General features: G+C 33.6%; 1 protein-coding gene and 2 non-coding genes across 3 annotated transcripts; 2 read left to right on the top strand and 1 right to left on the bottom strand.

Annotated features, from left to right (window-relative positions):
- Positions 1–14,823: 14,823 nt before the first annotated feature.
- LOC133337121 (serine protease 7-like) lies at positions 14,824–15,897 on the bottom strand. Its single transcript, XM_061545386.1, has 4 exons — positions 15,708–15,897; positions 15,547–15,652; positions 15,191–15,489; positions 14,824–15,113 (listed from the first exon to the last, which is right to left on the bottom strand). The coding sequence occupies exons 1-4, from the start codon at positions 15,895–15,897 to the stop codon at positions 14,824–14,826; spliced, it is 885 nt and encodes a 294-aa protein (XP_061401370.1).
- A 3,555-nt stretch (positions 15,898–19,452) lies between these two features.
- Trnal-uag (transfer RNA leucine (anticodon UAG)) lies at positions 19,453–19,532 on the top strand. The gene has a single exon. It is a non-coding gene; the product is annotated as a tRNA-Leu (tRNA).
- A 6,798-nt stretch (positions 19,533–26,330) lies between these two features.
- Trnal-uag (transfer RNA leucine (anticodon UAG)) lies at positions 26,331–26,410 on the top strand. Its single transcript has one exon. It is a non-coding gene; the product is annotated as a tRNA-Leu (tRNA).
- Positions 26,411–27,465: the final 1,055 nt, after the last annotated feature.

Genomic DNA, 27,465 nt, shown 5'->3' with positions numbered 1-27,465 from the left:
TTGATATCTAAAACGAGCGTAGCCAGTTCCAACCTAAAGCGAATAATGCAGTTCAAGGGATGTAAATTTGATTCAATTAAATGCAAAACAACTTTGGCAGATGGATCTACAACAACTCGAACATTTCTAACGACAACTTGCAAGATTATAGTCGGAGGAAAGAGTTTTGATATAGATTTTTTGGTTTTTCCCGAAGATAAAAACAATCGCACTCTCCTAGGAACAGATTTTATGGAGCTGGCAAATATTGTATTGAATATGGGGCAGAAACATTGGCATTTTGAAGGCTGTCCAACTGAAGTCTTTGATTTTGCCCAAGAGCTACCAGTTGAGATGAATTTGATTGAAACCATCAAAATATCGGATTCATATATAAAACGCAAGTCAGTGGTAGTAGAGGAACGAAACATAAAATCTCCATTTATAACTCCAAAGAGAAGTTGTCAATCGCATGTTTCGGACTTTGAGTCTTATGGTCCTGATTATCATGCCGAATCCGATTATTCACCACATTCAATCCAAGCAATATTCAAAGATGCACTTCCAAATGATGTCACTACTCCAGAAAGAGCAAAAGATACTGATCTATTTCCGAATGTGCGCCGTGTTAACAATTATAGTGTGGAAGATGAAATATTCACTGAACTTCACATGATTGACTTTAAAATCCTGAAAGAGTCAGATGCGCTTAATATAGATAATGAAGATAAGATTCACTTGGATAACTTGTTGGTAAAGTACGAAGGTGTATTTGCCGCATCCGGAGACCCTACACCATTTACAACTCACAAAATAAATACAGGCGACCACCAACCAATATTTTCTCCACCATATCGCATGTCGTTTGCAAAGAATGATGTAATAGAAGAATGTGATTCAGCATGGGCTTCTCCTGTGGTGATGGTACCAAAGAAAGATGGATCTGTTCGTGTATGCGTAGACTACAGGAAATTGAACGCAATAACTATTCCCGATAGATACCCTCTTCCCCGCATGGACGATCTACTTCATGCTGCTAAGAGCACAACATATATGACCACACTCGATTTACAAAGCGGCTATTATCAAGTAGAAGTAGCTCTCGAGGATCGGGATAAAACGTCTCTGATAACACCCTTTGGAACTTTTCGATTCAAAAGGATGCCATTTGGGTTACGAAATGCACCCGCAACCTTTCAAAGGATGATAAATCGGTTCAAAATAGGAATCCATGATGTATGTATTCTGGCTTACTTGGATGATATAATTATATGTTCAGATACATTCCAAAGACATTTACAAGACATTGAAGTTGTCCTTAAGCGATTGTTGGCCTATAAACGACGTTTGAATGCAAAGAAGTGTAACTTTTGCTGCTCTCATGTAAAATATCTGGGACATATTTTAAAACCCGAAGGTATTGCGGTTGATCCAGGAAAAGTTCAAGCAATAATAGAGCGTAAAGAGCCAAGAAACTTAAAGGAACTTATATCTTTTCTCCAAACTTGCTCGTGGTATCGAAAATTTATAAATAAATATGCAGAAATTGCACGTCCTCTCACTAATCTTACTAAAAAGACTGCTATATGGAAATGGGAAAAGGATGAACAAGAAGCATTCAACATATTAAAACATGCTTTGAGTTCTCCACCTGTTTTAAAGCAAGCCGTAGATGGCATGCCCTTTGCAATACAAACTGATGCAAGTGCTTATGCGTTAGGAGCGGTTTTATTGCAGGGGGAGGGTAAAGATGAACACCCAATTGAATACGCAAGCCGTTTATTAAGCGCTGCAGAACGCAATTATTCCACCACTGAACGAGAAGCTTTAGCCATTGTATGGGCATGCGACAAGTTTCGTGGATATATTGAAGGCAGTCAAATAAAACTCCTGACGGATCATCAACCTCTGAAATGGCTTCTGAGTATAAAATCACCAACTGGTCGACTTGCCAGGTGGGGTTTGCAACTGCAACAATTGAATTTCTCGATAGAATATGTCCCTGGTAAAATGAATGCTACAGCCGACATGTTGTCAAGGCCACCATGCGCAGTTGAAAATCACGATGATACGGAGAATTGCATTTGTGCATTCTTTATCGATATGCCAAATAAAACACAATCTCAAATTCGAGAGGAACAATTGAAAGATGAATATTTGAAGGACATAATAACGTCTTTAGAAAATCAAGATGAAAATTCAATAAAGTGGATGAATCGCAGCTACATTCTGAATGATGGTATTCTATATTGTTACTCAAATGATGATTGTGATGATGCACAACTTGTTATACCAAGTCACGAAAGAGCAACTATTCTAAAAGTACACCATGATGATAGTACTGCAGGTCATTACGGTACTGAAAGGACAATTGCCCGTATTACTGGAAGATATTTTTGGCCCGGCATGCGTGCAGAAATAGCGAAGTATGTTAAGAATTGCATTGAGTGTCAAAGATTTAAAGCCACCAATTTAAAACCTGCTGGTTTGTTGCAAACCACTAGTAGTAAACAACGCTTTGAGGTAGTGGCAGTAGATTTGTTTGGCCCATTACCACAAACTGAGGATAATTTCAAATGGATTTTAATTGTGGAAGATGTCGCTAGTCGCTGGACAGAACTCTTTAAACTTACTGATGCCACATCTGAGGCATGCGCTAAGATACTAATTGAAGAAATATTTTTACGATATGGTTTTCCAAGAAGAATTAAATCTGATAATGGGGTTCAATTCGTATCAGCAATTATGCAGCAAATTACTTATTGTCTTGGTATACAGCAGCAATTGACACCATTATACCACCCTGAAGCAAATCCCGTAGAAAGAAAGAATAGAGACCTAAAATGTCAACTTTCCATAATGGTGCAAGAAAATCATGCTAATTGGGATATTTGCTTGCCAGCTATCCGTTTTGCAATGAACTCTTCAAAGTGTCAGAGTACTGGTTACAGTGCTTCATTTTTAACATTTGGTCGAGAAATGCGTACTTTAGACGATGTTCAACACGATGTCAAGTCTATTGTTGAAACAGAGAATGTTATTAATGAATTATCAAAATACCTCAAGACCATGGTAAACTTTTTGGGAAATGCTAAAGAATTAGAAATGAAGGCGCAGGATAAAAACAAGATATATGTGGACAAACGGAGACGCCCACATGAAAATTTTGATGTTGGAACAAAAGTCCTTGTTAATACACATGTATTAAGTAATTCTGCGAAAGGTGTCACATCAAAGTTTGTTCCTAAGAGGGATGGCCCATATGTTATTACGCGGAAAATTGGTTCCACGTCCTTTGAAGTCTCATCACCAGAAAATTTAAACATTCCTTTGGGCACTTTCCACTCATCAGCATTAACTCTATACAAAGGTGCGAATAGTGATCAGTTACCAACACCTAAGTATCCGTTGCGGAAAAGAGGAAGACCGAAGAAGTCACCTTATCAAGCCGCCTAGTTTTGACGTGTGACTCGAGGCGAGGTTTTACACGTCAAAGGGGGAGTATGTAGCAGTAGCGTTTTTATAATATCACAAATATTTTATTACTTTTTACTTTGCTAAAAACTACTTTAAATAATTTTGTAATTTATTGGAAACAGAACCTTTGTAAAATATTGTTCGTTGTAAATTTTGTCACATTTGTTTTTGAAAAGGCCTATATAAGGAGCTTCCATAACGAACAATATTCATTCTGTTTTCATAGGTAGGATAGGATAGTTCAATAATTTGAATAGTGGAGCAATTGGAACACGTGGTAGCTATTCGCAGCCGTTTCCTGTTGTTTCCCTCTTTCGATTATTGGAAAATGTTTTGATATGAAGATAAATGTGTAAACGTGGTGACGATGGTCGCCGTTGCCTTTTATCCTAATATCATTACATATATTCTATTCATTCTGTTTTCATAGATTGTTCCCGTCTACGTTATTACTTTGTTTGTTAAATAAATAATCGTTCTTTTGTAAATCATTCGCGTTTAAATCCGGAAGGCTAAAACTATCTGCAATTGGCGCCCACCAAAGGATTCCAAGGGAGAAAACAACGTACCTCGTTACAATTCTTTAAAAAATCTACGCCTTAGATAGGCCTTGAAAACATATTCTTTAAAAAATCCATAGGTCAATGTGTTGGCATAACCCTATAGAAATGTCACGTCCGCGTTTTAGCTTTTTTCGTAGGACTCAGCCTCAGTTGGCAATCTGTATGGCTTTAACTGATGCCCATGTTCATACACACACTGAATATTTGAATATTCTTACCAGTTCTATATTCCAAATTTACCAGCCATGGAAATTCACCCAATTCTGCTTCCACGCCACCATGAATTTTATCACCCACTGACAATGGACCACAGACGCCGGGTTTAGGAAATATATCATCCGTTGTTTCACTGTTCAGTAACTTAAACATCACCGTTTCATTTTTCTTGTTATTTTCAGTATTCCCATCTTCGGTGGCCTGCAAAACGCTATTGGCACTGCTGCTCCTCGCTGGATTATTTACCGATGCATCCTTATTTTGTATCATATCTCTGAAAAATGCCGGAAAAACAATTGGCGGTTTCGGTGGTGGAGTTCTATAATAATCATCGTCGTCATCGGGAAAAACAATGCTATTGCCAAAAGTACAACAGACATATGGTGGCAGGCCACGTCCATAATTACAATGCCAATTAACGATGTCCTTTTCGCCGTTTTTCAAGCGAAGACATTTCGTCATCGATATGCATCGGCCCAGGCGTCCATAGGGATTGTAACACAAATTGGAAACTGAAGGTAAGAACACATTTTTTTAATTTTTATTTTTGTATTTTTTGAATTTTGAAATGGTTTTTCTCACCTCCCTTTATGGTTATTGGTATGGTATTCGATGAAATATAACTACAAGTAGTTAATATTAATAATACTAATATTATGAAATTATACATTTTGATTTGTTTATAATGTGATTAGAGAATATTTTTCTTGATGAGAGATGTTGTCTCGTCGATAAGCCCTTACGAACTGAGCTGAGCTGATGTCGTCTCAGTGTCTATAAATTTATAAATAACATTTACAGTGTCTATTATTGTTTTATTTGTAATCGTAATGTTCAATTTCCATGAATCAACTGGTAGAAGATATTGGTTGTTGCATTAACCCATTGTGTGCAGAGAAATAATGTAAAAAATTTATATAAATTATTAATAATTTATTAGTTCAGGAAGTTTTGAAAATTTCGACTAAAGGGTTGATATAGGTGCGAGGTAAGGAAGTGGTTATTGAAATTCGTTCTTTAAATGAACCACATGTTCTTAACAGGGACGTAGCCAGGATTTCACTTCGGCGGGGTCCACTGAGAACCAACAAATATTTTTTCTCGTGTTATCCTACACCATCGTTAGCTATTGAATAGTTCTACGACTTATAAGGATTTATAACGGAAATTCGTTCACAAATTGATAGCTTTTCCGTTTTTATACTATTTTCTATAAAATTCATGCTAAGAACCATTGCAAATAATTGTGATGAATAAATAAAAATTAAGTGATTTAATTCTTAAACGTTATAGAATTTGAACGACCAGGATTAAAAAAATCACATCATCATATTGTTTTACTATGCATACACGCATTTTTAAATTTCACTTTATTAACGTGTTAAAAAATTTCCAATAACCCTGAACATACCGTAAATTGGAGGATGACCGTAATATAGGGGCCGCACTGAAACCAGGACCAATGTTAATAATTTTTGGTAAATAAATTTTGGTAAACCCAAAGGACAAAGTACAGCCGATTCGGTTAAAAAGTGGTTCAATATTGAAAATTTTTGATACAGACATTTAATACCTAATGAGAACCCAAAATATCAAATAACAGCCAATTCGGTTCAAAACGTGTTCAAAATAGTGACCATTTGGATGTACCGTTATATGAGGGATATGCCTACACGTCGACTGATATAGCTCTGGCACTTCTGTGCAAATTTTTGGACAGCCAGCTCAGTTTCTGCAGAAAAATAAAATTACATACAATTTAGTATCGGTTGCAGAATGACATGTTTATGGATCCAGTTTAAAAATGCGACGTCTGTTAGGATTCATCTGTTGAATATAGCCAAAGAGGTGAAGGATATCATATAGTCGGCCCCGTCCGACTTTACTACTTTCCTTACAGGTTTGTTATAACAACAGAGTTATGTTACCCACCATGTGATGTGCCTTCAAAATTTCTTTAAAAAGTAGGTACCTCCATATGGAGACTATGTAGTTTTAAATTATATGGTAGTAGGTTAGAAAACGGGGGGAGAAACTTCAACGTACTGAAAATTAAGAGCAGGTTTTATTTGAGAGTCATGTAAAAACATGAAACTATGTTTAAAACATTCTGGGACAAAGAAAATGAAAAAAGTTTTAGCATTGAACACTACTACAGTTTCTTTAATTCACCTTCCAGATTTCAAATCAAATTTGGTTGGTAAATTCCCACAATGGTCTATTCCCACCTTAGATTTTCATTTATATATGTTGTGTTTATTTAAAATAGGTCCACATCTTCGTATCTCCAAAAATATATTCATTGTCGCCAATTCATTAACAATTCCAAATCATATTTATCTTTTTATACTCTTCACCACACTCTGGTACAGAGTATTATGTCTTGGTGCATATGTTTGTCACAAGCAAAATGAATCCAGATAGACCCATGGTTCCTTTTGAGAATATGCATAGAATCACTTTCTGAGTTGATTTATGATCCGATTTGAATGAAATTTGGCATAGGTCGCCAAAAGACGAACCCTGTTGAAATTGGAGAAAATCGATTCAGATTTAGATATAGCTCCCACATATAGTTTCGTCCGATTTTATGTAAATAGAACACCATACTGCCATTATGTGTCCGATTGAGACAAACTTTTGCCTAGCGTATTGAAATCCGGGTGCGAAGAATGATTAAAATACGCTCTTTCTCACGAATGCTCGCGGGCGAGAATCCGAATGTTTTCAATTTATCGCGAATGATAAAGTTATAATGAATGCACAAGCATTTGCATTCTCTCACAAATTTTCGCATTGTACGAAAAATTCACGAACAATAAAATTTCACTACAAGCGTCGTCGTTTCTTTCTTTCGCGAGCATTTGTTGCTGAAGAACAGTCTTTTGAAAAACTGAAGAAACTAATCTTCGGGAATGCTCGCGTGCAATGTTAAAAACAACAAAAATATCATAAAAAAGTAAACACACAAACAACGAAAGAATGTGTGTGTAGCAGAAAGTGTGTGGAATAACAAAACACATGTCCAACAACTATTGAGTTCACGAAACGATTGTTGTTATTGTTGTTGCCGTTTTGAGCATTCGCGAGAATTCGGGAATGTTGTATTCATTCCTGAGAGAATGTCAGAAAGAATTTCAACCACCAAACGAAACGAACGAACGTTGCTGTGTGCTCTCACTCGTTTGTTATGTGTGTGCGAACATTCTTTGGCGAATGCTCGTTTGGTAAAGAATTTATCGCCATAAATTCATTCGTAAAATGAGCACAAAACGAAAAGAATGTACTTTAATCAATCAGGGTGCGAGCGAATTTTTGCGCACCCTGATTGAAATTACTACAGGTTTACGCCCGTGAAGTTTTGTTGAAATCGATTCAGATTTACATATAGCTCCCATATATAGTTTGGTCCGATTTTACGTAAATGGAGCGCCATACTGCCAATGGTTGACCTCCGTGAAGTTTTGTTGAAATAGATTCAGATTTTAATATTTCATAGTGTATTGGATTGATGTCGCTCCTCGATTAGATATAGCTTCCATATAATGTTTCATCCGATTTCACCTAATGTTGTTTCAAATAACTAAAGTTTGTTCGATTAAGACAAATTAGTGCACAGCGTACCAAATGAAACCTAGAATAACGTGTATTGGATTTTGTGTCGAGAAACATTCGGGATAGCACACTGTGCTGACCATTTATATAGTACTAGCATAGGCCCGCTACGTTGTTAGCGAAACTTTTTATAGTTAAATAAATAAACATTATTTTAGCTACGCAATATACTTTTGGATTAAGTACAAATTTGAAACATTTTTATTATAGGTTTTATATCTTAATATGTTTGTTTTAATCTCAGATCTTACTCCGTATTTCTTTCGTACAGAAACGTTAATGCTTCTATCCTACTAAATCGAGTACAAGTTCTGTAAGTTTACTATTTTCTCGATCGTCCCGATGGACTGATGTAAAAAGTTCTATAATACTGTGTTAACCTTTTTTGTTCCTTCCGGTAATTTAATACTAATGGTAAAATATCTAGTTCGTTTTAGTACTGATAGTAGTACCCTTATAGTACAAATTACAATTTTGCACAGCGCATCATTTTTTATTCAGAGACCTGCCTTTATAGTGAAGATTTCCATTAAAATTGCAGAAATTTAGTATTTCTGGTGCGTTACGTATTACAAAATACTCAATGGTATTGTCGGTATTTTTAGTATATCCTCATAATAATGATCCAGCCCATTATTCATTACTAGACCTCGGATTTTGCATATTTGCATATTTTTTAATAATGAAGATATCGAAATTCTGATTGGACACAAATTCGTTTCAAAGAATTTAGAATTATTTGAAGGGTTCATATTTTTTAATTTTTTGCATATTTGCATATTTTGCATATGCACGAGATATGCAAAAAATATGCAAAAAATATGCAAAATATGCAAAATATATGCAAAATATGCTAGGTCGATATGCAATAAATATGCAAAATATATGCATAAAATATGCAAAATATATGCTAAAATATGCAAAAATATGCAAAATATGCCAAAAATATGCACGGTATGCTAGGTCGATATGCGATTAATATGCAAGATATATGCAAAAAATAAGCACGGTATGCTAGGTCGATATGCTATAAATATGCAAAAATATGCAAAATATGCAAAAATATGCAGAATATGCAAAACTATGCAAAATATGGAAAAATATGCAAATATATGCAAAATATATGCAAAATATATGCAAAAAATGCAAAATATGCAAAAATATGCAAAATATATGCAAAATATGCAAACATATGCAAAATATATGCAAAATATGCAAACATATGCAAAATATGCAAAAATATGCAAAATATGCAAAAATATGCAAAATATATGCAAAATATGCAAAATATATGCAAACATATGCAAAATATATGCAAAATATGCAAACATATGCAAAATATGCAAAATATATGCAAAATATGCAAAATATATGCAAAATATATGCAAACATATGCAAAAATATGCAAAATATGCAAAATATATGCAAACATATGCAAAATATGCAAAATATATGCAAACATATGCAAAATATATGCAAAATATGCAAACATATGCAAAAATATGCAAAATATATGCAAAATATGCAAAATATATGCAAACATATGCAAAATATATGCAAAATATGCAAACATATGCAAAATATGCAAACATATGCAAAATATATGCAAACATATGCAAAATATACAAAAAAATATGCACGGTATGCTAGGTCGATATGCGAGAAATATGCAAAAAATATGAAAAATATAGGCAAAAATATGCAAAATATGTGCAAATATGAGCAACATATTTCACATATGCAATCATTTTAATCAAAAAAAAAAAAATTCAGGGTAGTTTTCGAATTTGTGTGCTTTCTTTATTTTTAACCTATAGAAATCTAATTGTGTATGTATGCGTTTCATGGTTCAACTGTTAGATTTTTGGGGCATTATGAAAAATTTGCTAAATATATGTATAAAACATGCAAACATATATAACCGTTATATGGCGATATACTAAAACGTGGACCGATATATCCCATTTCCAATACCAAACATCCTAGGAGTAATAATAATATATGTGCAAAATTTCAAAGTTCTATCTTTAATATTGCGACCTAGCATACCTTGCATATATTTTGCATATTTTGCATATGTTTGCATATTTTGCATATTTTTGCATATTTTGCATATATTTTGCATATATTTTGCATATTTTTTGCTTATTTTTGACATGACCCCAAATATCGATTAATTAAAGCATGAAACGCCTAAATACAAAATTTGAGTCCAATCGGATAAAGCATAAAAAATATGCAAAAATCCGAGGTCTATTCATTACATCAAAATATCGATCCAATGTGGTTGGAAACATCATTGGAAATATCAGTATTGTTATTTTAGAAAATTTGGAACTTTAGCATTTAAAATTGACTACACTTTAGTACTTGTGATGTTCAGCGGCTTATTGCATAGTTTCACTTATTTGTATTTGAAGTCTCGCCTGTTTTTCACTACACTAGAAATTTTAACCAAAATTCAAATAATCATTCGCTGTAGTATAGATTCATGTGGGATTCCAAACTATATTTCATATAACCGTATATATTTCCATTAAACATTTTATTTACCATAGTCAAAGAGTAATACTAAAATTCGGATATCTTTCTCTAACATTTTCTATTTAGTACTTTTTACTAAAAATTAAAAAAAAAATACTTTTTTTAATTTGTTTAAACAAAATATACATACAAAATTTCAGGACTCTACCTCTACTCGTTCTGTCGTATAAAATATTTAGTACTTTAAGTACAAATGTCAAACAATATTGCCAAAAGCATTGTTTTTATATCCACCCGTACCGCCGTATACAATGTGTTGTACTTTTTAGTACATTTTAGAAGTTATTAATGCAAAATTTTTATGTATAAATTGTTATTGTCATAGTTCCAGATAATTATTTAATAACAGGTTCCTATCTTCATCCATTCTACCGTATACAATATTTAGTACTTGTATTCGATTCGTATTCTATTTGTTTATAATATACAAAAAATGTTCCCATACTGTGCAATATTTTGTATTAATGATGCCATTTAGTACGAATTTTCAATAAACCAAGCCTGTTAATTATCGTTGGATATTTTTGTACTCTAAATTTACATTTATATTTTTTACCATTCACTATGGTACAATATTTAGTACAATTTTGTGCATATCGGTCTATTTGTAATAGTTAAGCTACATACTAAATTTCAGATCTCAATCTATGACTTTTCCATTATAAGTTAATATTTTGTACCATTTTAGTACAAATTTCAAAAATATATTAATATATAGCATAGTATTTGTAATAATTAAATCTATGTGCCGTGTTTCAGATTTCTATTCCTACCGGTTCCATTATACTACAGTATTTAGTACTAATTCCAAAAAGTTATGCTTAGAGTAAGCTACATACAAAATTACAGATTTCTATTTCTACCAGTTACATTGTATTTACATATTTAGTACTTTTTATCGCAACTTTAGTGCTAAATTAAAAAAAAAAATGGCATAGTATTCTATTTGAAATAGTTAAAGCTATATGTGAAATTTCAGAACTTTTTAATATATTCTAGTACTAATTTACAAAAAAACAAAAACAAAAAATATGTTTGCCCATCATTCTACTTGTAATAGCTTAAGTTACATACCAAATTTCAGATATCTATCCCTACCTGTTTCATCGTAGTATAATATTTAGTACTAATTTGCAAAATTTGTTCACACATTCTGATTTGTTTATAAATGACAAAGCTGCATACCAAATTTTAGAGTTGTAGTTCCAGCCGTTCTGGCGTAATACAGTTTTTAGTACTATTTAGTACCATATTTGTTCTAATTTCCAAAAAATATTTTTTGTACATCATTTTATTTTTAATGACTTAAGCTACATACCAAATTTCAGACATCTATCTCTACATTTTCCATCGTAGTATAATATTTAGTACATTTTAGTACCTTTAGTACTAATTTCCATAACTTGTTCTCAAATTCTGATTTGCTAATCACTGACAAAGCTGCATACCAAATTTCAGAGTTCTACTTCCAACCGTTCCGGAGTAATACAGTTTTAGTACTTTTTAGTACCTTTTAGTACTAATGTCCAAAAAATATTTTTGCACAGTATTCTCTTTGTAATGGCTTAAGCTCCATACCAAGTTTCAGTTATGAATCTTCACCAATTCCATTCAAATACAATATTTAGTACTTTTTATACCCTACACAACTATGTTGTCAGGGTATTATAGCTTTGTGCAGCCCCAAAAGTTTGTAACGCCGCGAAATATTGGTCATAGACCCACCTTTAAGTATACCGATCGTCATATCGACTAACTGAGTCGATCTAGACATGTGTGTCCGTCCGTCTGTCCATTATAATTTGTAAACACGATACAGGCCACAGTTATGGACCAATCTTCACGAAATTTTGCATGTATGATGGGTTCTGGCCAATGAAGACCCCTATTGTTTTTGGAAAAGATCGGTTAATATTTAGGGCATGAAATGGACCAAATACTAATTTTTTTTCGATTTTTCTGGTCGCTCCAGAGGTCGCAATAATGGCCCGAACATCGTGAAATTTTGCATGGAGAAGGGGATCGGGCCAAAGAATAAGCATGCCTGTTTTGATAACGATCGGTCAATATTTAGCGGGTCAAATGGATCCTGAATTTTGTGTGAAAAATGACAAAATTTGTATTCTATAGCGTATATATTTGCCCCTGAAGGACATAGACTCGAGAAGTTGATATTATATCCAAGAGGAGTGGTTGACCTTTACATTAATACCAATTATTGTTGTTGTATGTGCTCGGATGTGGGAGTTACGCCTAAATATTTACAGGTATCTCCGTATTCGTATATTATTTAGTAACCCATTATCACTCTACAGAGGGGAACTATAGCGCTGATCGCTTTAAAATGTTCCATGAGACAGAAAATTTGAGTTCCGTGGTAGTTGTGTAGGGTATTATATGGTCGGCCCCGTCCGACTATACTGCTCCGCTCGCTGGTTAGTACATCTAAGTACTAAATTCCAAATTTTTTCACAAATTCTAGTCCGCTCGCCATAGACAAAGCTACGTGCCAAATTTCAAAGTTCTACATCTAACCGTTCCCGCGTAATACAGTTTTTAGTACTTTTTAGTACCTTTTAGTACGAATTTCCAAAAACCCCGCCTTATCACACGCCTACTCACCAAACCCCACCTACATGCCAAATTTCAAGCTTCTAGCTTTAGCCGTTTCGTCTGGGCGTTGATGATCAGTCAGTCACTTATAACGCAACTCTTTTATATATATAGATTTTGTTTATTAAAAAAAAAAAAAAACAAATTACAGAAACACAGGTTGAAAACTGTTTTTATACACCAGGAAGCAGGAAAGTAATCGTGGGAGTTATGTCAAGAAATGGGCATAGAAAATGTTCGACAAACGTATTTTTTGTAATTAGAATCACTTCCTTGAGAAAATTCTTCGGAACCTTTATATGGGCGTTATGTCAAAATATAAATCTTTTTATGAGTGCGCTTTCGTAAATAAATTGCGTATCGATTTAAATGCATCAACAAATTCGCCGTCGTACAAAACATAGGATAAGTATTTGCGACTTAAAGGGTTAACATTGTTGAATGTACAGCAAGTTGTTGATTCCAAGAAATGTGGCAGAATGCCTTGATCTTGAAATTTCTGTAAAATTCATTCAAAAACATTACTGTTCAAGTTCTAGGGAGGCGAGGGATTTTTTTTATAACCAATAGCTTATAACTGGAGAAATAGTGAAACAGTGTCTTGAAAATATAATTTAAAATTGTGAAATATGTCTCTTAAAAGAAGGTGTTTATATGATATGTAATAAACATGACGTGGAAACGTACAGTCTTTACAAAATGCATTTTGAAACATGTAACAACATGTCCAACTACTGACTCCCAGATTTGAATTTTGAGCTATCGAAAACAAATTTACCCCAAAATGCCAAAACTTGGATTAACCGTTATATAGAGACTAACATATATTGATATTTGATCTCAGAAAAGCCAAAGAATTTTTTTTTTTAAATACTCTAAAGCAATGTATGATTTCTTCAGCATACCAATTAATCACATTGTTTGGCCACTGTATAGATTCAATGGGGAAATCTTCTCTGTAATTCTCCTAAGAGTCATTCCCACCTGGCTCGGACTGTATGAGAGAGTTTTTGTACGTTTTTTCTACGCTCTCTGCTAGAGATCGCATTCGTAATTTTCGAATGCATAGTGGATTTTTCAGTGCTGCGATCGTCGAAGTTGGTATCGATTTTGTTTATGATACTTCGCTCACTGCCACAACACATACTCGCTCAGACGCTCCTACAAATATCGCACTCGAAAATGCTATACAATACGAACGTTAATATTTATGATGCTTTATTTTCTTTCTCGCCTTAGAACATTATTGGAAAAAATCCTCGACATAAATTATGCGCCTTAAAAATTCATCAAAAATCCACACCATAGAAAATCACTTAAAAATCTAGGCCTTCGATTTCTAACAATAATACCACAGCCTGCATCAGAAAAAAATTATTGCGACAAGCTAAATTGACACCGAATCGATTGTTACCTTCCAGAGCAATCGTTTCAAACAAATTGCTTAGTTTGATGCACCAACAATCTAATCTTTCTTCGATTGACACGAAATCTAGCATAGCATGCCGAATTGAGATTGAATTGTTTGAGACCCCACATCCTTAAAATTTCAAGGAAATTTTGAATAGACTTCCGAGTTATTTAGTTTTCTTAATGGCTGGGAATTCTAGATGGGTGAAAAATGTAAGCTTGAACCGTTATGCACCATTTTGTAACTCCTCCTGTCAATCTCCTTTTGAATTACTCTCCATTTTTTTAGTTTGCTCAACATACATCTATTTTTATTGAAGTTTGTTGATAACAACATTTGTTAGTATTGCCGAATATATAATTAAATATTTTGAGAACAATTCTGAGATTTTTCTAAACATGTTATTTATTCATGTTTAACGGGTACAGCATTATCACGAATCCAATCGTAAAACGATGAGACGCGAGTATAAACTGAAGGTGTTTCCATTCCACATCCGTAGCCATAGGAAACAATACCCTCAATGATTGGTTTGTGATTCACAAAACGAATCAATGAACCACCACCATCACCATCACAACTATCCTTTCGAAATTCGCCAGCACATAAGTGACTTGTACTATTGGCCATTTCACAATTTTCATTAAGAACATAGGGAACATTTTCAAGTTGTTTAACTGGTATATTTTTTCCATCTTGAAAGAGAAACGAAAAATCATAAATAACAAGAGAATATTGAGAAAAAAAAGCAATGCAGCATAACAATACATACACCAGACTTCATCCATCCAACCAGCTCCCCAACCACCAACTGTTAATTTTTGTCCCGGTATCAACGATGGTAAATTCTTCTCGGGTAGACCTATAGGCGCAATAGATTTAGAATATACAATATCGTTATTAAGTTGCACTAATGCTATATCATTATATATCCTATTATGTCCGTCAACATAGTAGTCGGGATGAACGATATATCTCTCGATTTTGAATCGTTGGTATGGATCAACACAAATATTCCCCTCACAATCAAGATCAGTACGTATATCATGTTCACCGACACGAACAGATATCCTAAAATATTTGATCGACTTAATGTTTTTAACATATAATCAAAGTTGCAATTCTTACAGTTTTCCAATGGACTCCATTTTACCCGTCACACACTGAGCAGCTGTTAGAATAAAACGACGATTGATAATGCTGCCGGCACATAACAACTCCAATTTATTGTGAACTGATAAATATAAAGTGTTGATCAATCCCAAAAAGAAACAAATTGGTCTACTTACGTGATCGATACTCCAAATTTACCAACCATGGAAATTCTCCCAGATCTGCCTTATGTCCGCTAAAAATACGTGATGTAGCTCCATCGTCAAGATAGGGAAAATTATTGCGACGAAAACCAATTTTACGGGCAATACAACTATTCACCACTAGCGTTGTCGCAAATAAAAGTAGAAATACCAATTTTGCCATTATAAACGATATTGGCAATGTAACGATTTTCAATTAATTATAATTTTTAAAATGCGTATTGTTAATCCGAGTAGCAATGCCAAATGAATACCGACTGAAGATTTTTTACGATCAAAAAATCGATTTATATACAAAATCTCATGTCGCCTGCTATCAATGCGTCGGGTTCATGGCAAGATTCGATGTTCAATTGACCGTGTAGGTATTATCAATGCATTTCTTTCTATATATAATTTCTTTATTTAATTATATTTAATTATAATTGTCTTTATTTAATTATAATTGTTATACAAAGAAGAAAAACAGTAAGTAAAGCAACAAAGTCGAAAAGGTCCGACTATGATATACCCTAAACCACTTTGGGTATATATAAGAAATGCTCCTTACGTGTGCGGAATTAACTGCAAGATGAAACGTAGATCATGAGTTAGGTCTTTAAAATATCTAAAATTGGTATAGTACCAGGAATATTCCAATATTTTCCGACAGAATTATTTTTAACTAAAGAATCGAAACATTGCTGCAAGACCGGTATAACTCAAAAATTGTCATATTTCAGTTAATGATGCAGACTTGTTCGCTATAACAAACTTCAGGTTGTGTAAAGAATTCAGATGAATATCTCATTCACACTCTGATTGGGAATCTGTAGAAACTTGAAGCTTGGGGTAGAACACCGGTATTTCAATGAGTCACATTTTTGTCATACCAAAGTGTATCTATGCTCATTAGCCTTAAGGCTGAAGGTATAATGCTGCTAAAATTATCCACCTACCTATTTTTTTGTGCCTATAATGACAATTTTTTGCAAATATGTTTTTTATCCTCTACAAATCCGTAATCGATACTCGATAATCTACCTCTGCAAACAACACAACACGTTGTCATACGTGTAATCGAACTCCACAAGTTTATTCTAAAAACTGTAAAACTTTTCAATGGACATGTCAGATGGCGCCAGGCAAAATATGCGCAAAAAAATATAGTGTAGCCTTCGTAAAGACTTCTCGTCTATATATATATATATCCCTGGCCTATAAAAATTATCTCCTCTGTAAAGAATCCCTTCTCCAGAACATCTATAAAGAAGTCTTCTAGAAATATAAGAGTCAAGAGTTCTAAACATTGAATACCCTATTTTTAACATAGAAAACCCTCGGAGGCCATAGAAAGTTTCCAGAGATCCTCTATACTGAAAAAGCCGCTCAGAGAAACTGGAACATTATAGGTCTACTACTAATAAATTTTTCATACGTCTTTAATACCTAGAGAGCCGTCAGAGGTTTTCGATTCAGAATTTTTAAAGAACATTTTTCAGTAGTGTTTGGCGGGTTATTTGGGATACCATTTGTATTTTGTTTTTGCAAAATAGTCAGGCTTAATCCCAGTTTGTTGTTTTTATAAAAAAACAACTATTTATTAGTGGGGAATGTATGGCACTGTCCGCCGAGGGGTAAGGCATTGGGGTCGTATCGCTGGTAACGTAAGAACTTCGAATTGTCACAAGAGACATTTGGGTTTGAAAGGTTTTTTTATAAAGAAGCTATTAATAGCTTCTGGGGAGAATATCCCAACAAAAAACTAAGGGAACTGATGAGGATCAGTGGCGAGATCCGAAACTATAGTCTTCCCCGCCTTACCCCTCGGCGGACAGTGCCATACATTCCCCACTAATAAATAGTTGTTTTTTTATAAAAACAGCAAACTGGGATTAAGCCTGACTATTTTGCAAAAACAAAAGAACATTTTTTTCTAAAATACATTTCGGGCCTTATGTGTATAGAAGACCTCTGAGGTCTTCTATTAAAATTCCACGATTATTGGTCATTTGGTTCTTAAAAATATATTCTTAAAAAAATCCACGCTTATTGGTTATTTGGTTCTTGAAAAAAATATTCTTTAAAAAACATTGAATTTTATTGGTTCTTGAAAAAATATTCTTTAAAAAAATCAAGTTTATCGGTCTTTCCATTCTAAAAAAATATTTTTTAAACAAGTGAAAAAAGCGTTAAGTTCGGCCGCGCCGAACTTTGGATACCCTCCACCATAGTTATACTGACAGATACTTGCAATAAAAATATAGGGAACATACCAAAAAGTGGGCATATACCGATAATTCTACAAACGATTATGTACACCAAATACAAATTTCAGCAATTTTAATGGGGATTTTTCTAAAATCTATAAGCTCTAAAAAGTGGCCCAACTCTGTAATTTATATTACAAAGTTATATGAGACTATGCCTAAAGGGGGACCAATGATTAGATAGTGTAGGAAGTAGCAAATATTTGGGGATATCATTATATGAGGGTTATGCCTAATTAATGTTATATTATATATTTTATTGGAGAGATTTTAAAGACTCAAAGTACCAAATTTCAACGAATTTGGTTGAAAGACGCGCTCAAGAACCCCAAAATACCGAAAATTGGGGGTACCCTTTTATGGGGACTATCCGAAAAAATTGACCAATACTCATAATTTTTTGTGGAGAGATTTGGTACCTATTAGGAACTCAAAATACTAAATTACAGCCAATTCGGTGGAAAAATACAATCAAAACCCCCAAAATACTGAAAATTAGGAGGTACCGTTATACGGGGACTACCAGAAAAAGTGGACCTATATTTATAATTGTTTGTGGAGACATTAAGTACCCAATAAGAACTCAATGTACCAAATTTCAGTGTATTCGGTTGAAAAACGCGCTCAAGAGCCCGAAAATGCCGAAAATTGGGGGGTACTATTATATGGGAGCTATGCCTAAACGTGAACCGATATATCCCATCTTCGAACTTGACCTGCCTGCAGACAAAAGACAAACCTATGCAAAATTACAGCACTCTACCACAATTCCTTCAGAAGATAGAGTGATTACAACAGACGGACAGACGGACGGACAAGGCTAGATCGTCTTAGAATTTTACCCTGATCAAGAATATATATACTTTATAGGGTCGGAAATGAATATTTCGATGAGTTACAAACGGTATGACAAAATTATTATACCCTCCATACTATGGTGGATGGTATAAAAACACCCACATATTGGTCTTTTGGTCCTTAAAAAACATTCTTTATAAAATAAACGCTTAATGATCCTTTAGTCATTGAAAATATTTTTTTAAAAATCCACGTTTTGTTTGTGAAAATAAAACAATTTTTTATCAATCATCAAAAAACATTACATGATGAAAATTATACATGCCACGTCCTGTGTATGTTTGTTTGTTGCTTAAATGATTTATGTATTTATGTATCATCACAGTTTATTATTTGTAGATATGTAAATACATACAAAAGAAAAACACTCTTAACCACATTATGATGCCGACAACATTCAATGCACACAAACCACATAAAATCTTTACGTATTTTCCATAAAAAAATTATTAACTCTCTTTCCAACACTCAGACATCAGTCGACCAAAAAATTTAGAACAGCAGTAAAACATTCGTTAATAAGTAATTTGATCTTATGATCATACTACAATTTATTTAAAAAATTCATCACAACTGCATTGAAATACACAGTTTGTCAACATGCTGGTATAGGCAGCGTGGCCGAGTGGTCTAAGGCGCTGGTTTTAGGCACCAGTCCGAAAGGGCGTGGGTTCGAATCCCACCGCTGTCACATTTTTTATTTTATTTTTTGTTTATTTTATTCGTTTTCTGTGCACCATTTAAGGTGGTTACAAAAACAAGGGTTGTTTTTGTTTTGTTAGAAAAAAATCAGCATAGCAACAAGCCGAAACCCTTTATTGCGCCAGATGTATGTAATGTGTACTGTGAGTTTTTCATCGTAATGGGAAAAGAGTACAATGTTACGCGTTTTTGTTGTTATTGTCAGTAAATAATGACAATTGTATAATTGGTGAAATTTGATATTTTTTCTTTTTTATTAATGATTAAATTTTTGAAATAATATATTTTTGACCTTTTTATAATAATTTGGAAAATAAAATCAAGCAAACTGGAAAATTATATTTCTCTTTGGTCAATTAACTTATTTTTGATTCAAAAAGAATGCCAATGTCTTATAACTGAATAAGTAAAAAATAAATTATATATATCAGATAAAATGACGAGGAATGGTGGAAAAAAAATGTCGGAAATTCTCAAAATACCAAAATTGGGGGCACCGTGATATGAGAGATATAACAAATTATAATGGGAATATATGTCAAACAATTATAACCAAACATCAAAATGTGCCTAATAATCAAACTGCAGCTTCAACCAATAGCTTTAATTTTTTTACATAATCCGAAATAAATAATATAGCCAATTTGACTAAAAATTGTGCCCAAATTCCCAAAAATACCGAATTTTTGGGAAATTGGGGGCTACCATAAAACTTTAACCCTTTGAGCCCCGAATTTTTTTCCGTAATCATAGAACAATTTTCTGTTCATAGATTTAATGCAACTATCCTAGATAGGATATGGACAAAATTTGACATCGACATATCCTTGCATTCGGGAGATACAGTACATTCTTTCTGAAAAATAAAAGCCCAATATCAAGAAAACCAAATGCAAAATCGGCGGAAAAATCATTTTAAATTATTCTCTATATTCTGTTTTACAAGGATCAAAAATAATTCTGATGACAGAATTTGTACATTTCGAATACGAAGCGATTTAAATAATTTGTACTGTATACACAAACTAGTACTGTACACATTTCTGCCCTTTTGTCTGTATTAAAAAGCTCATAACTTTACCAAAAATTTTAATTTTTTAGATTTTTCTTTTGATATGTGTCGTTCATAATCAGGTCTTGACATAGGAAATCCGAAGAATGGATATCTACTAGCTGTATAATACATATAAGCTCTAAAACATTTTGTTGCCTGTGGGCAACATTGGGCCACAAAGGGTTAATCAATATTCATAATTTTTGGTATGACGATTACCTACTCAGTGATATCCAAAAATACAAAATTGCAGGCTGTAGAACTTGCCCAAAATTCTTAACCCTTCGCGGCCCGAATTTTTGCCCGTGACAATAGAACTATTTTCTGTGCTCAGATTTAATGTAACTATTCTAAATAAGATATGAACCAAATTTGACGTCGCTACCTCCTTGCATTCGAGAGATACAGTACCTTCTTTCCGAAAAATATAAGTCCAATATCAACAAATGCAAATGTAATATCGCCGAAAAAATCACTTTTAATTATTCTCCAGATTCTTTTTTACAAGACTCAACAACAATTTAGAGGGTACAATTCGTACATTGCGAATACGAAGCGATTTAAATATTTTGGACTGTATACACAATTTGGTACTGTACATATTTTTGCACTCATCTATGTATTGAAAAGCGTATAACTTCTCCAAAAATTTTAATTTTTAAAATTTTTCTTTTGATGTGTGTCGTCCATAATTAGCTCTTAACATATGTAATCCAAAAAATTTACATTTACTTGCCTCGTATTAAATATAAGCTCGAAAACATTTTGTTGCCTGTGGGCAACATTGGTCCATAAAGGGTTAAAAACAAGAAAATGGGAGGTACCGAAATATGGGAATTATACATGGACATGGACCGATATATTCCATTTTCAATACGAAACATACATTCTAGGAGTAGTTGCAATGTATGCTCAAAATTGTATCATAAATTTTGATTACAACTGACGGGTAGAAAGATTCTGAACCGGAATACATATATTTGATGGGATCTCCAATGGGATCAGCGCTGGCCCCTCAAATGGTTAAAAAAAAGTTGGACATTAATATGAATCGTGAGACATTGACCAGTTGCCCGTAAGACGTAATTTATTAACCAAAATAAAGCAAAAAATGACTTTCATTTGCGAGTGAAAAATGGAATTCATTGTCTCAGGTGGAAATCATACTGCGTGTGAATAAAAAACAACTGCAGTTCAGAAATGTATCGCGAAACGACATCCATTCGGTGGTTCTACATCACATCCCTGGATGCATTAAATATTGAAATTTCAAATGAAAACCTTAGACCCTTTGTTGAAAATGAGGGTAGAATGTAATTTCTTTTTTTTTTTTACTTTATCAGGACAATAATCCCTAAACACAAATCTCGTATTGCACAAGAATGACTTTGACATAATTGTTCACATGTGCTAGAAGTACTTCCAGAAAATGTTGAATATGGGTCCATGTTTTTGAACGGAACCTACGGAACATTGAGATTTTTTATCAAAATTTCCACAAAAGGTATATGAATAGGTCCATTCTTTTGTATAACCCCCTTCGATATTTTTAAGTTTCAAAACTAATTCTCTACCCAAAAGGGCTATAAATTGGATTCTAGTGTCTTGAATGTAAACAATATTTGCAAAATATGTTCAATACGGGCATAGCCCCGTATAAAGTCCCCGACACTCATTAACTCATTTTCACAATGACTGGCTGTAAATTGGGTCTCTGGATTTCTGAAAGGTTCTGCTAATTTTTTTTTAGTTTGTTGTAGTTCCCAGTCTAGTTTTCCAACCTGGGTGTCCGTGATTTGATATTTAATTGTATCAGAGCAGAATCGATCTAGTAGCTGACAGTTTACGATGTCATAGTTCACATAAAGATTCCCAACGATTTGAAGAATTTTAAATGCGTTTTAAATGTTGTGTGTATGTTAAAAGTTGGAATATAACATTTATGTTAGCCTCCAATAACATGGAATGCAAAATTTTAGTCACTACACTGGCAAAAGGCTTCTAATACTTTGAAAATATTGACAATGAGTCGCTATCCTTATATGGGGGCATTGTCAGAACAGATTGATATTTTTCTCTATAAATGTGAATGTCAGCCATCAAGAACCCTATATATCAAATTACAGCCACGTATTGGTGAAATGGGCTAAAGACTTTAAAATTTCGAAAATTACTCGGCCACGTTATAGAGATATACCAAAACGTAAGCAGATATTGACATTATAAACTACAGAATGAACAGAAAGCAATTTTAATGAATATTTTCATAATCCATTCATAATTTTTCTTCATATGGTCCATGTACCTCACTTAAAATACGATTACAATTTCTTATAATCGTGTGTCCATGTACCTCACTTAAAATACGATTACAATTTCTTATAATCGTGTGAAAGCCACTTTTTTCAAAAATATGAAAAAGTTGCATTAGTATGCTAGTTTTGTAACCAGTTGTTTGACAATTATTGTCCCTCTTGCTAACAAACACTACCTCGATTGTGGTTAGTTTAGCATTTCATTGTTGGTTTATTTCAGACACTGCATTGCTATTATAAAATTCGCATATGTATTTTCCAAATTATTTCGATATAATACCAGATATAATATGACAATCAAGTATTGATATTAGCAACGTGATTGTTTAATTTTGTAATATGTGATGATTGTTCTAAATGAGACTTAAGGGACCCCCCCCCCCTAATTTCTCGTTTTTTTATTTTTAAGATTTTAAATGGGGTGGTAAATGAATACCAATGCTTGTTAAGGTTTGTAACTTTGCCCATATATATATTTGAAGATTTAAAAAGGAAGAAAAATAATTTACAAAAAAATTTTGTTGTTGATTTTAGTGACCAAAAAAGTCCTTATTTTTGATTGCGGGCATGATAACTCCTCACTGGAACATCGGAATCCGAAAATTCCAACGATGTTAGAAAGAGTACATGTCTGGCTCTCGTATGAATTGTTGTTATTGACTTCGCAAAACAATTAACAAAATTTCGGAACTTTGATTTTTTTTTTTTTTGGAAAATCGTCTTTTTTACCACAAACTAATTTAAAATATAAGGAATTTCTTCCCCGATTGGCTTTATCCTAGTTCATACAATAGCTATACACCCACAGAGAAACGTGTAAAAATTTGAAATCGATTGGGTTATTCGTTCTTGAGTTATCGTGTCCACCATTCGCAAAAGAGAAAAACGCTTTTAAAGTTTCAGAAGCCCTTTAGCCGTCACTTGATGCTGACGCAATAAATCGGCTATATCTTCAAGGGTTCTTGAGATTTTCAGTTGAAATTTTGTAGGGACATTCTTGAATTAGTGTAGATTCGAATTAAATCAAAAAAAAATATTTGACCCCGAGAATGAGGAGGTCCCCTTAACATGGATGTCAATCAGACAACGAGACAAGACATTAATAAGAAAAAAATGTAGAAGCAAAATAGGAAATTCAAAACTACAAAAATTTTATGTGGCATAGAAAAACCAACACCATCCAAGAGTAAACAAATATTGATAATTGTTGGTGGGGAGATTTTCTACCCAACGTGCATTCAATAAAAAATAAAACGTGAAATTTCAGAAGAAAAAATTTAATAAAGTTTGGTAGAATTATTGATAAAAATTATAATAATTATTTTTTTGTGATCAAATAGTACTCATAACCCCTTAAAGGCTAAAGCTATATTTCACATTTTTTTAACAAAAGTCGAAATTTTAAATACATATGTTGAAAAACAGAACGAAACCCTTGCCTATATTCCCAATGATTGTGGTTAAAGAAATTTATGCTATATCCGCCAAAAATAATTATGAGAATATCAAAGAAAAATCATGTACCGCCAAAAAGTGTTCTTTTGACATAGATTTCCGCTTAACTTCACCTACACGCGATAAACCCTCATCATTTGGTTGGTGGCCTGTGGTGCAATGGCCATTTCCTCCCCCCAACCCTCACTGTCACCAAAATAGTGGTTAATTATTAGATTTGATTCTAATTTTAAAATGTTTAGCCTCTAGTTACGTAGTTTGTGTGGTTTTGGCGGTGGTAATTTTAGCGAGAAATTAAAATTTATTTAATTTCCTTGAGGATTTGTTCCTTTTAATCTTCCTCTTTTTCTTCTTCTAACAAATCAAGACCTAAAGCCCATCAAGACCATTAACGCCATGGGTGGTTAGTTAGGTCCAAAAGCGAAGAAAGGTCGACTGTGGCCTGTGAAGGAAATCAACATGTTTCCGTTTAATGGTCGTTAAATTTGAGTGTGCACTCGTTCTTGTCAAATGTAATGTTACACCGCCAACATGTAAAGGGTAAAGGGGTAAACAGTAAAAAGGGTTAAAGGAAGTTAAGATGTCAGTGTCAGTAACATCTTCATCGCCATCATCATTATTATTATTATTATCAATGCGAACGGCAACAGATAGTAGATAATGTTGAATTCTGACATTTTATTTAAGTGTTAATTGGATATTTTTCGTGAAATGATAATTTGTAGCAAGCGGGGATGCTTTCGAATTGTTTAGGGTCGTGGGGTTAAAATGTGTTCTTTGTAAGGATTTGTGATATTTAAAATTCGGTATAACCTCCTAACCCCTTAACTTCAGGATTCAATAACGATATTCTCAGAATATTCTAATTTGGTGTTTTATGTCCGAAAATATGTAGGGGAGACTGGGGCACCTTCGGCATCGGGGCACCTTCGGCAATCGCGTTTTCGATATGAAGCTCTCACCATACATCACTAGTTTCGATACATAGGTATCGAATATCGAAATAAATAACTGACACAAAGTTTGAAATTTCTAGCTATAAGCTTATTTAGATACATCGGTTTTTGTATTCTTATAGATGTTTCCATTTCGTAAGTATTTCGTGTATAAAACTTTTAAAATTTTTAAGACAATATTATTAAAAAGTGGTTAACTACGATGTGTATTATAATAAAAATATTTAAAAATATAATGTTTTTACAAATCTGATCGAAAAAATGAAAAAAACTAAAAAAAGTACATTCGGCATTTTAAAGTGGGGCACATTCGGCCATATACAGATTGTGCAATATTATTTCCTTAAAATGATTTTGAGTTTGTCTTTAAAACTAATCCTTTAATATGGCTCGAAATTGCATATATAAGATCAAACTTGTATTGACGAAAATGCGTTAGAAAAACCCCTATTTCTGATGGTGTGTGCGACCTTGAGATGTAAACGTCCGCCGCTAGAAAATAAAGGCCTATAATTCAAACATTGTGTGGCGTATTAAAACCAAATAGAGCTTTTAGAGGATCAGAATTTCAACCAGACTGATAGCGATGACAATTACCCGGCTATGACTATGGTGCCGAATGTGCCCCATCAAATGCCGAAGCTACCCCGGGTTGGGGCACATTCGGCGAATTTGACTTTTTTTACAAAACTGTACAATTTTTTAACTAATACTATTATTTTATATCTTTTTGGTACTATTTTTTATAATTAAGTGTCAGAGGACAACAATCAGCCATAAAGTTGGTATATATGTTGAATAAGTTCTGAGATATAGAGCTCTAAAAAAAAAGTGCCGAAGGTGCCCCAGTCTCCCCTATAAACTTTTTCTTTTGCAGTCGTCATTGTATGTAGTACCTTAAGCTGAACTTTGACCTCCTTTTTTATTACATATCCATGGATTATATGAGGTAATAAAATATCCACTTTAAAACACTGTGCAGACTGAACTCGAGCTTGCTCTCAACAGGCAGCGTGGCCGAGCGGTCTAAGGCGCTGGTTTTAGGCACCAGTCCGAAAGGGCGTGGGTTCGAATCCCACCGCTGTCACAAGGTTTTTTGATATATGACATAATTATGTTGTAAACATATGGTAAATTCCGCAGTATTTGTCGCGTCAATCGTAGTTTAAGTGGGGTTTCCTTTGTGGTTCATTTTAAAAATAAATCCCACATTCCGTCTTAATCAATTTGAAAATTGTAAATGTCCATGTACAAGACCAAAAGTTCTTCACTACAAAACCTCCATCTGATAAATTTAACTAGATTTATGTCTTCTCCATCTACCATAGCAAATCTACATGCCAGAGTACCCCATTCCTCAATACCATATTATTAGTTTTATATCGGTCAACTTGTTTATAGCCCCCACCACAAGGTGGCGTGTATATTAAATTTGTCATTTCGTTTGATCAGAATGAAATTCTATGTCGATTTATGCATGTCCCCGTCAGTTAAAATCTCGATAGAGCTAGAAATATTGGAGATAGATCTTTGAATTCTTACAAACACATTGCTGTTACTCCTCAGATGTTTGTTATTGAAAAGGCATATATCGATGAATGTTTTGTGGTAGCCTTATATAACGGCACCCCCAAATATTCTGTATTTCGGATATTATTCAACCGAATTGGCTATAATTTGGTATTTCGGATAATACATTTTCGTACCAAAAACCATTAATGTTGGTCTATTTTTTAGGATAGCCTCCATGTTTGGGAATAGTGGACACAGTTTTCATCCGAATTGACGGTAGTTTAATTCTCATTGGGTGTCAAATCTCATACAATTCTCAATATTGGTCCACCTTTTACGATAGCGCCCATATAACGTTACGTTCTAAATTGTAGTGTTTAAGGGATAATTTGGTACTTTGGGTTCTTATTAGGTAATCCATCTTACTACTTACTTACTGGGGACTGAGGATGTGTTTGAATCATTTTTGGACAATCCTAAACTACCATGAAAACCATGCTTAAGCAAGCTCACTCGTAAAGTGTATAAAAAATCTTCCTACCAAAAATAAATGCTATGGCGGAACCCGCCACGTATAAAAGTCCTGAACGATTACATATATTTTAAGTGTTCGCCTCAGTGTTTGCTTGG

The sequence above is a fragment of the Musca vetustissima genome, unplaced genomic scaffold, assembly GCF_032173495.1.
Source record: "Musca vetustissima isolate MV318-11 ecotype Yass unplaced genomic scaffold, APGP_CSIRO_Mvet_v1 utg29478, whole genome shotgun sequence".
NCBI lineage: Eukaryota > Metazoa > Arthropoda > Insecta > Diptera > Muscidae > Musca > Musca vetustissima.
The sequence above is the reverse complement of the archived record's forward strand: the minus strand, read 5'-3'. Positions and strand labels throughout refer to the sequence as shown.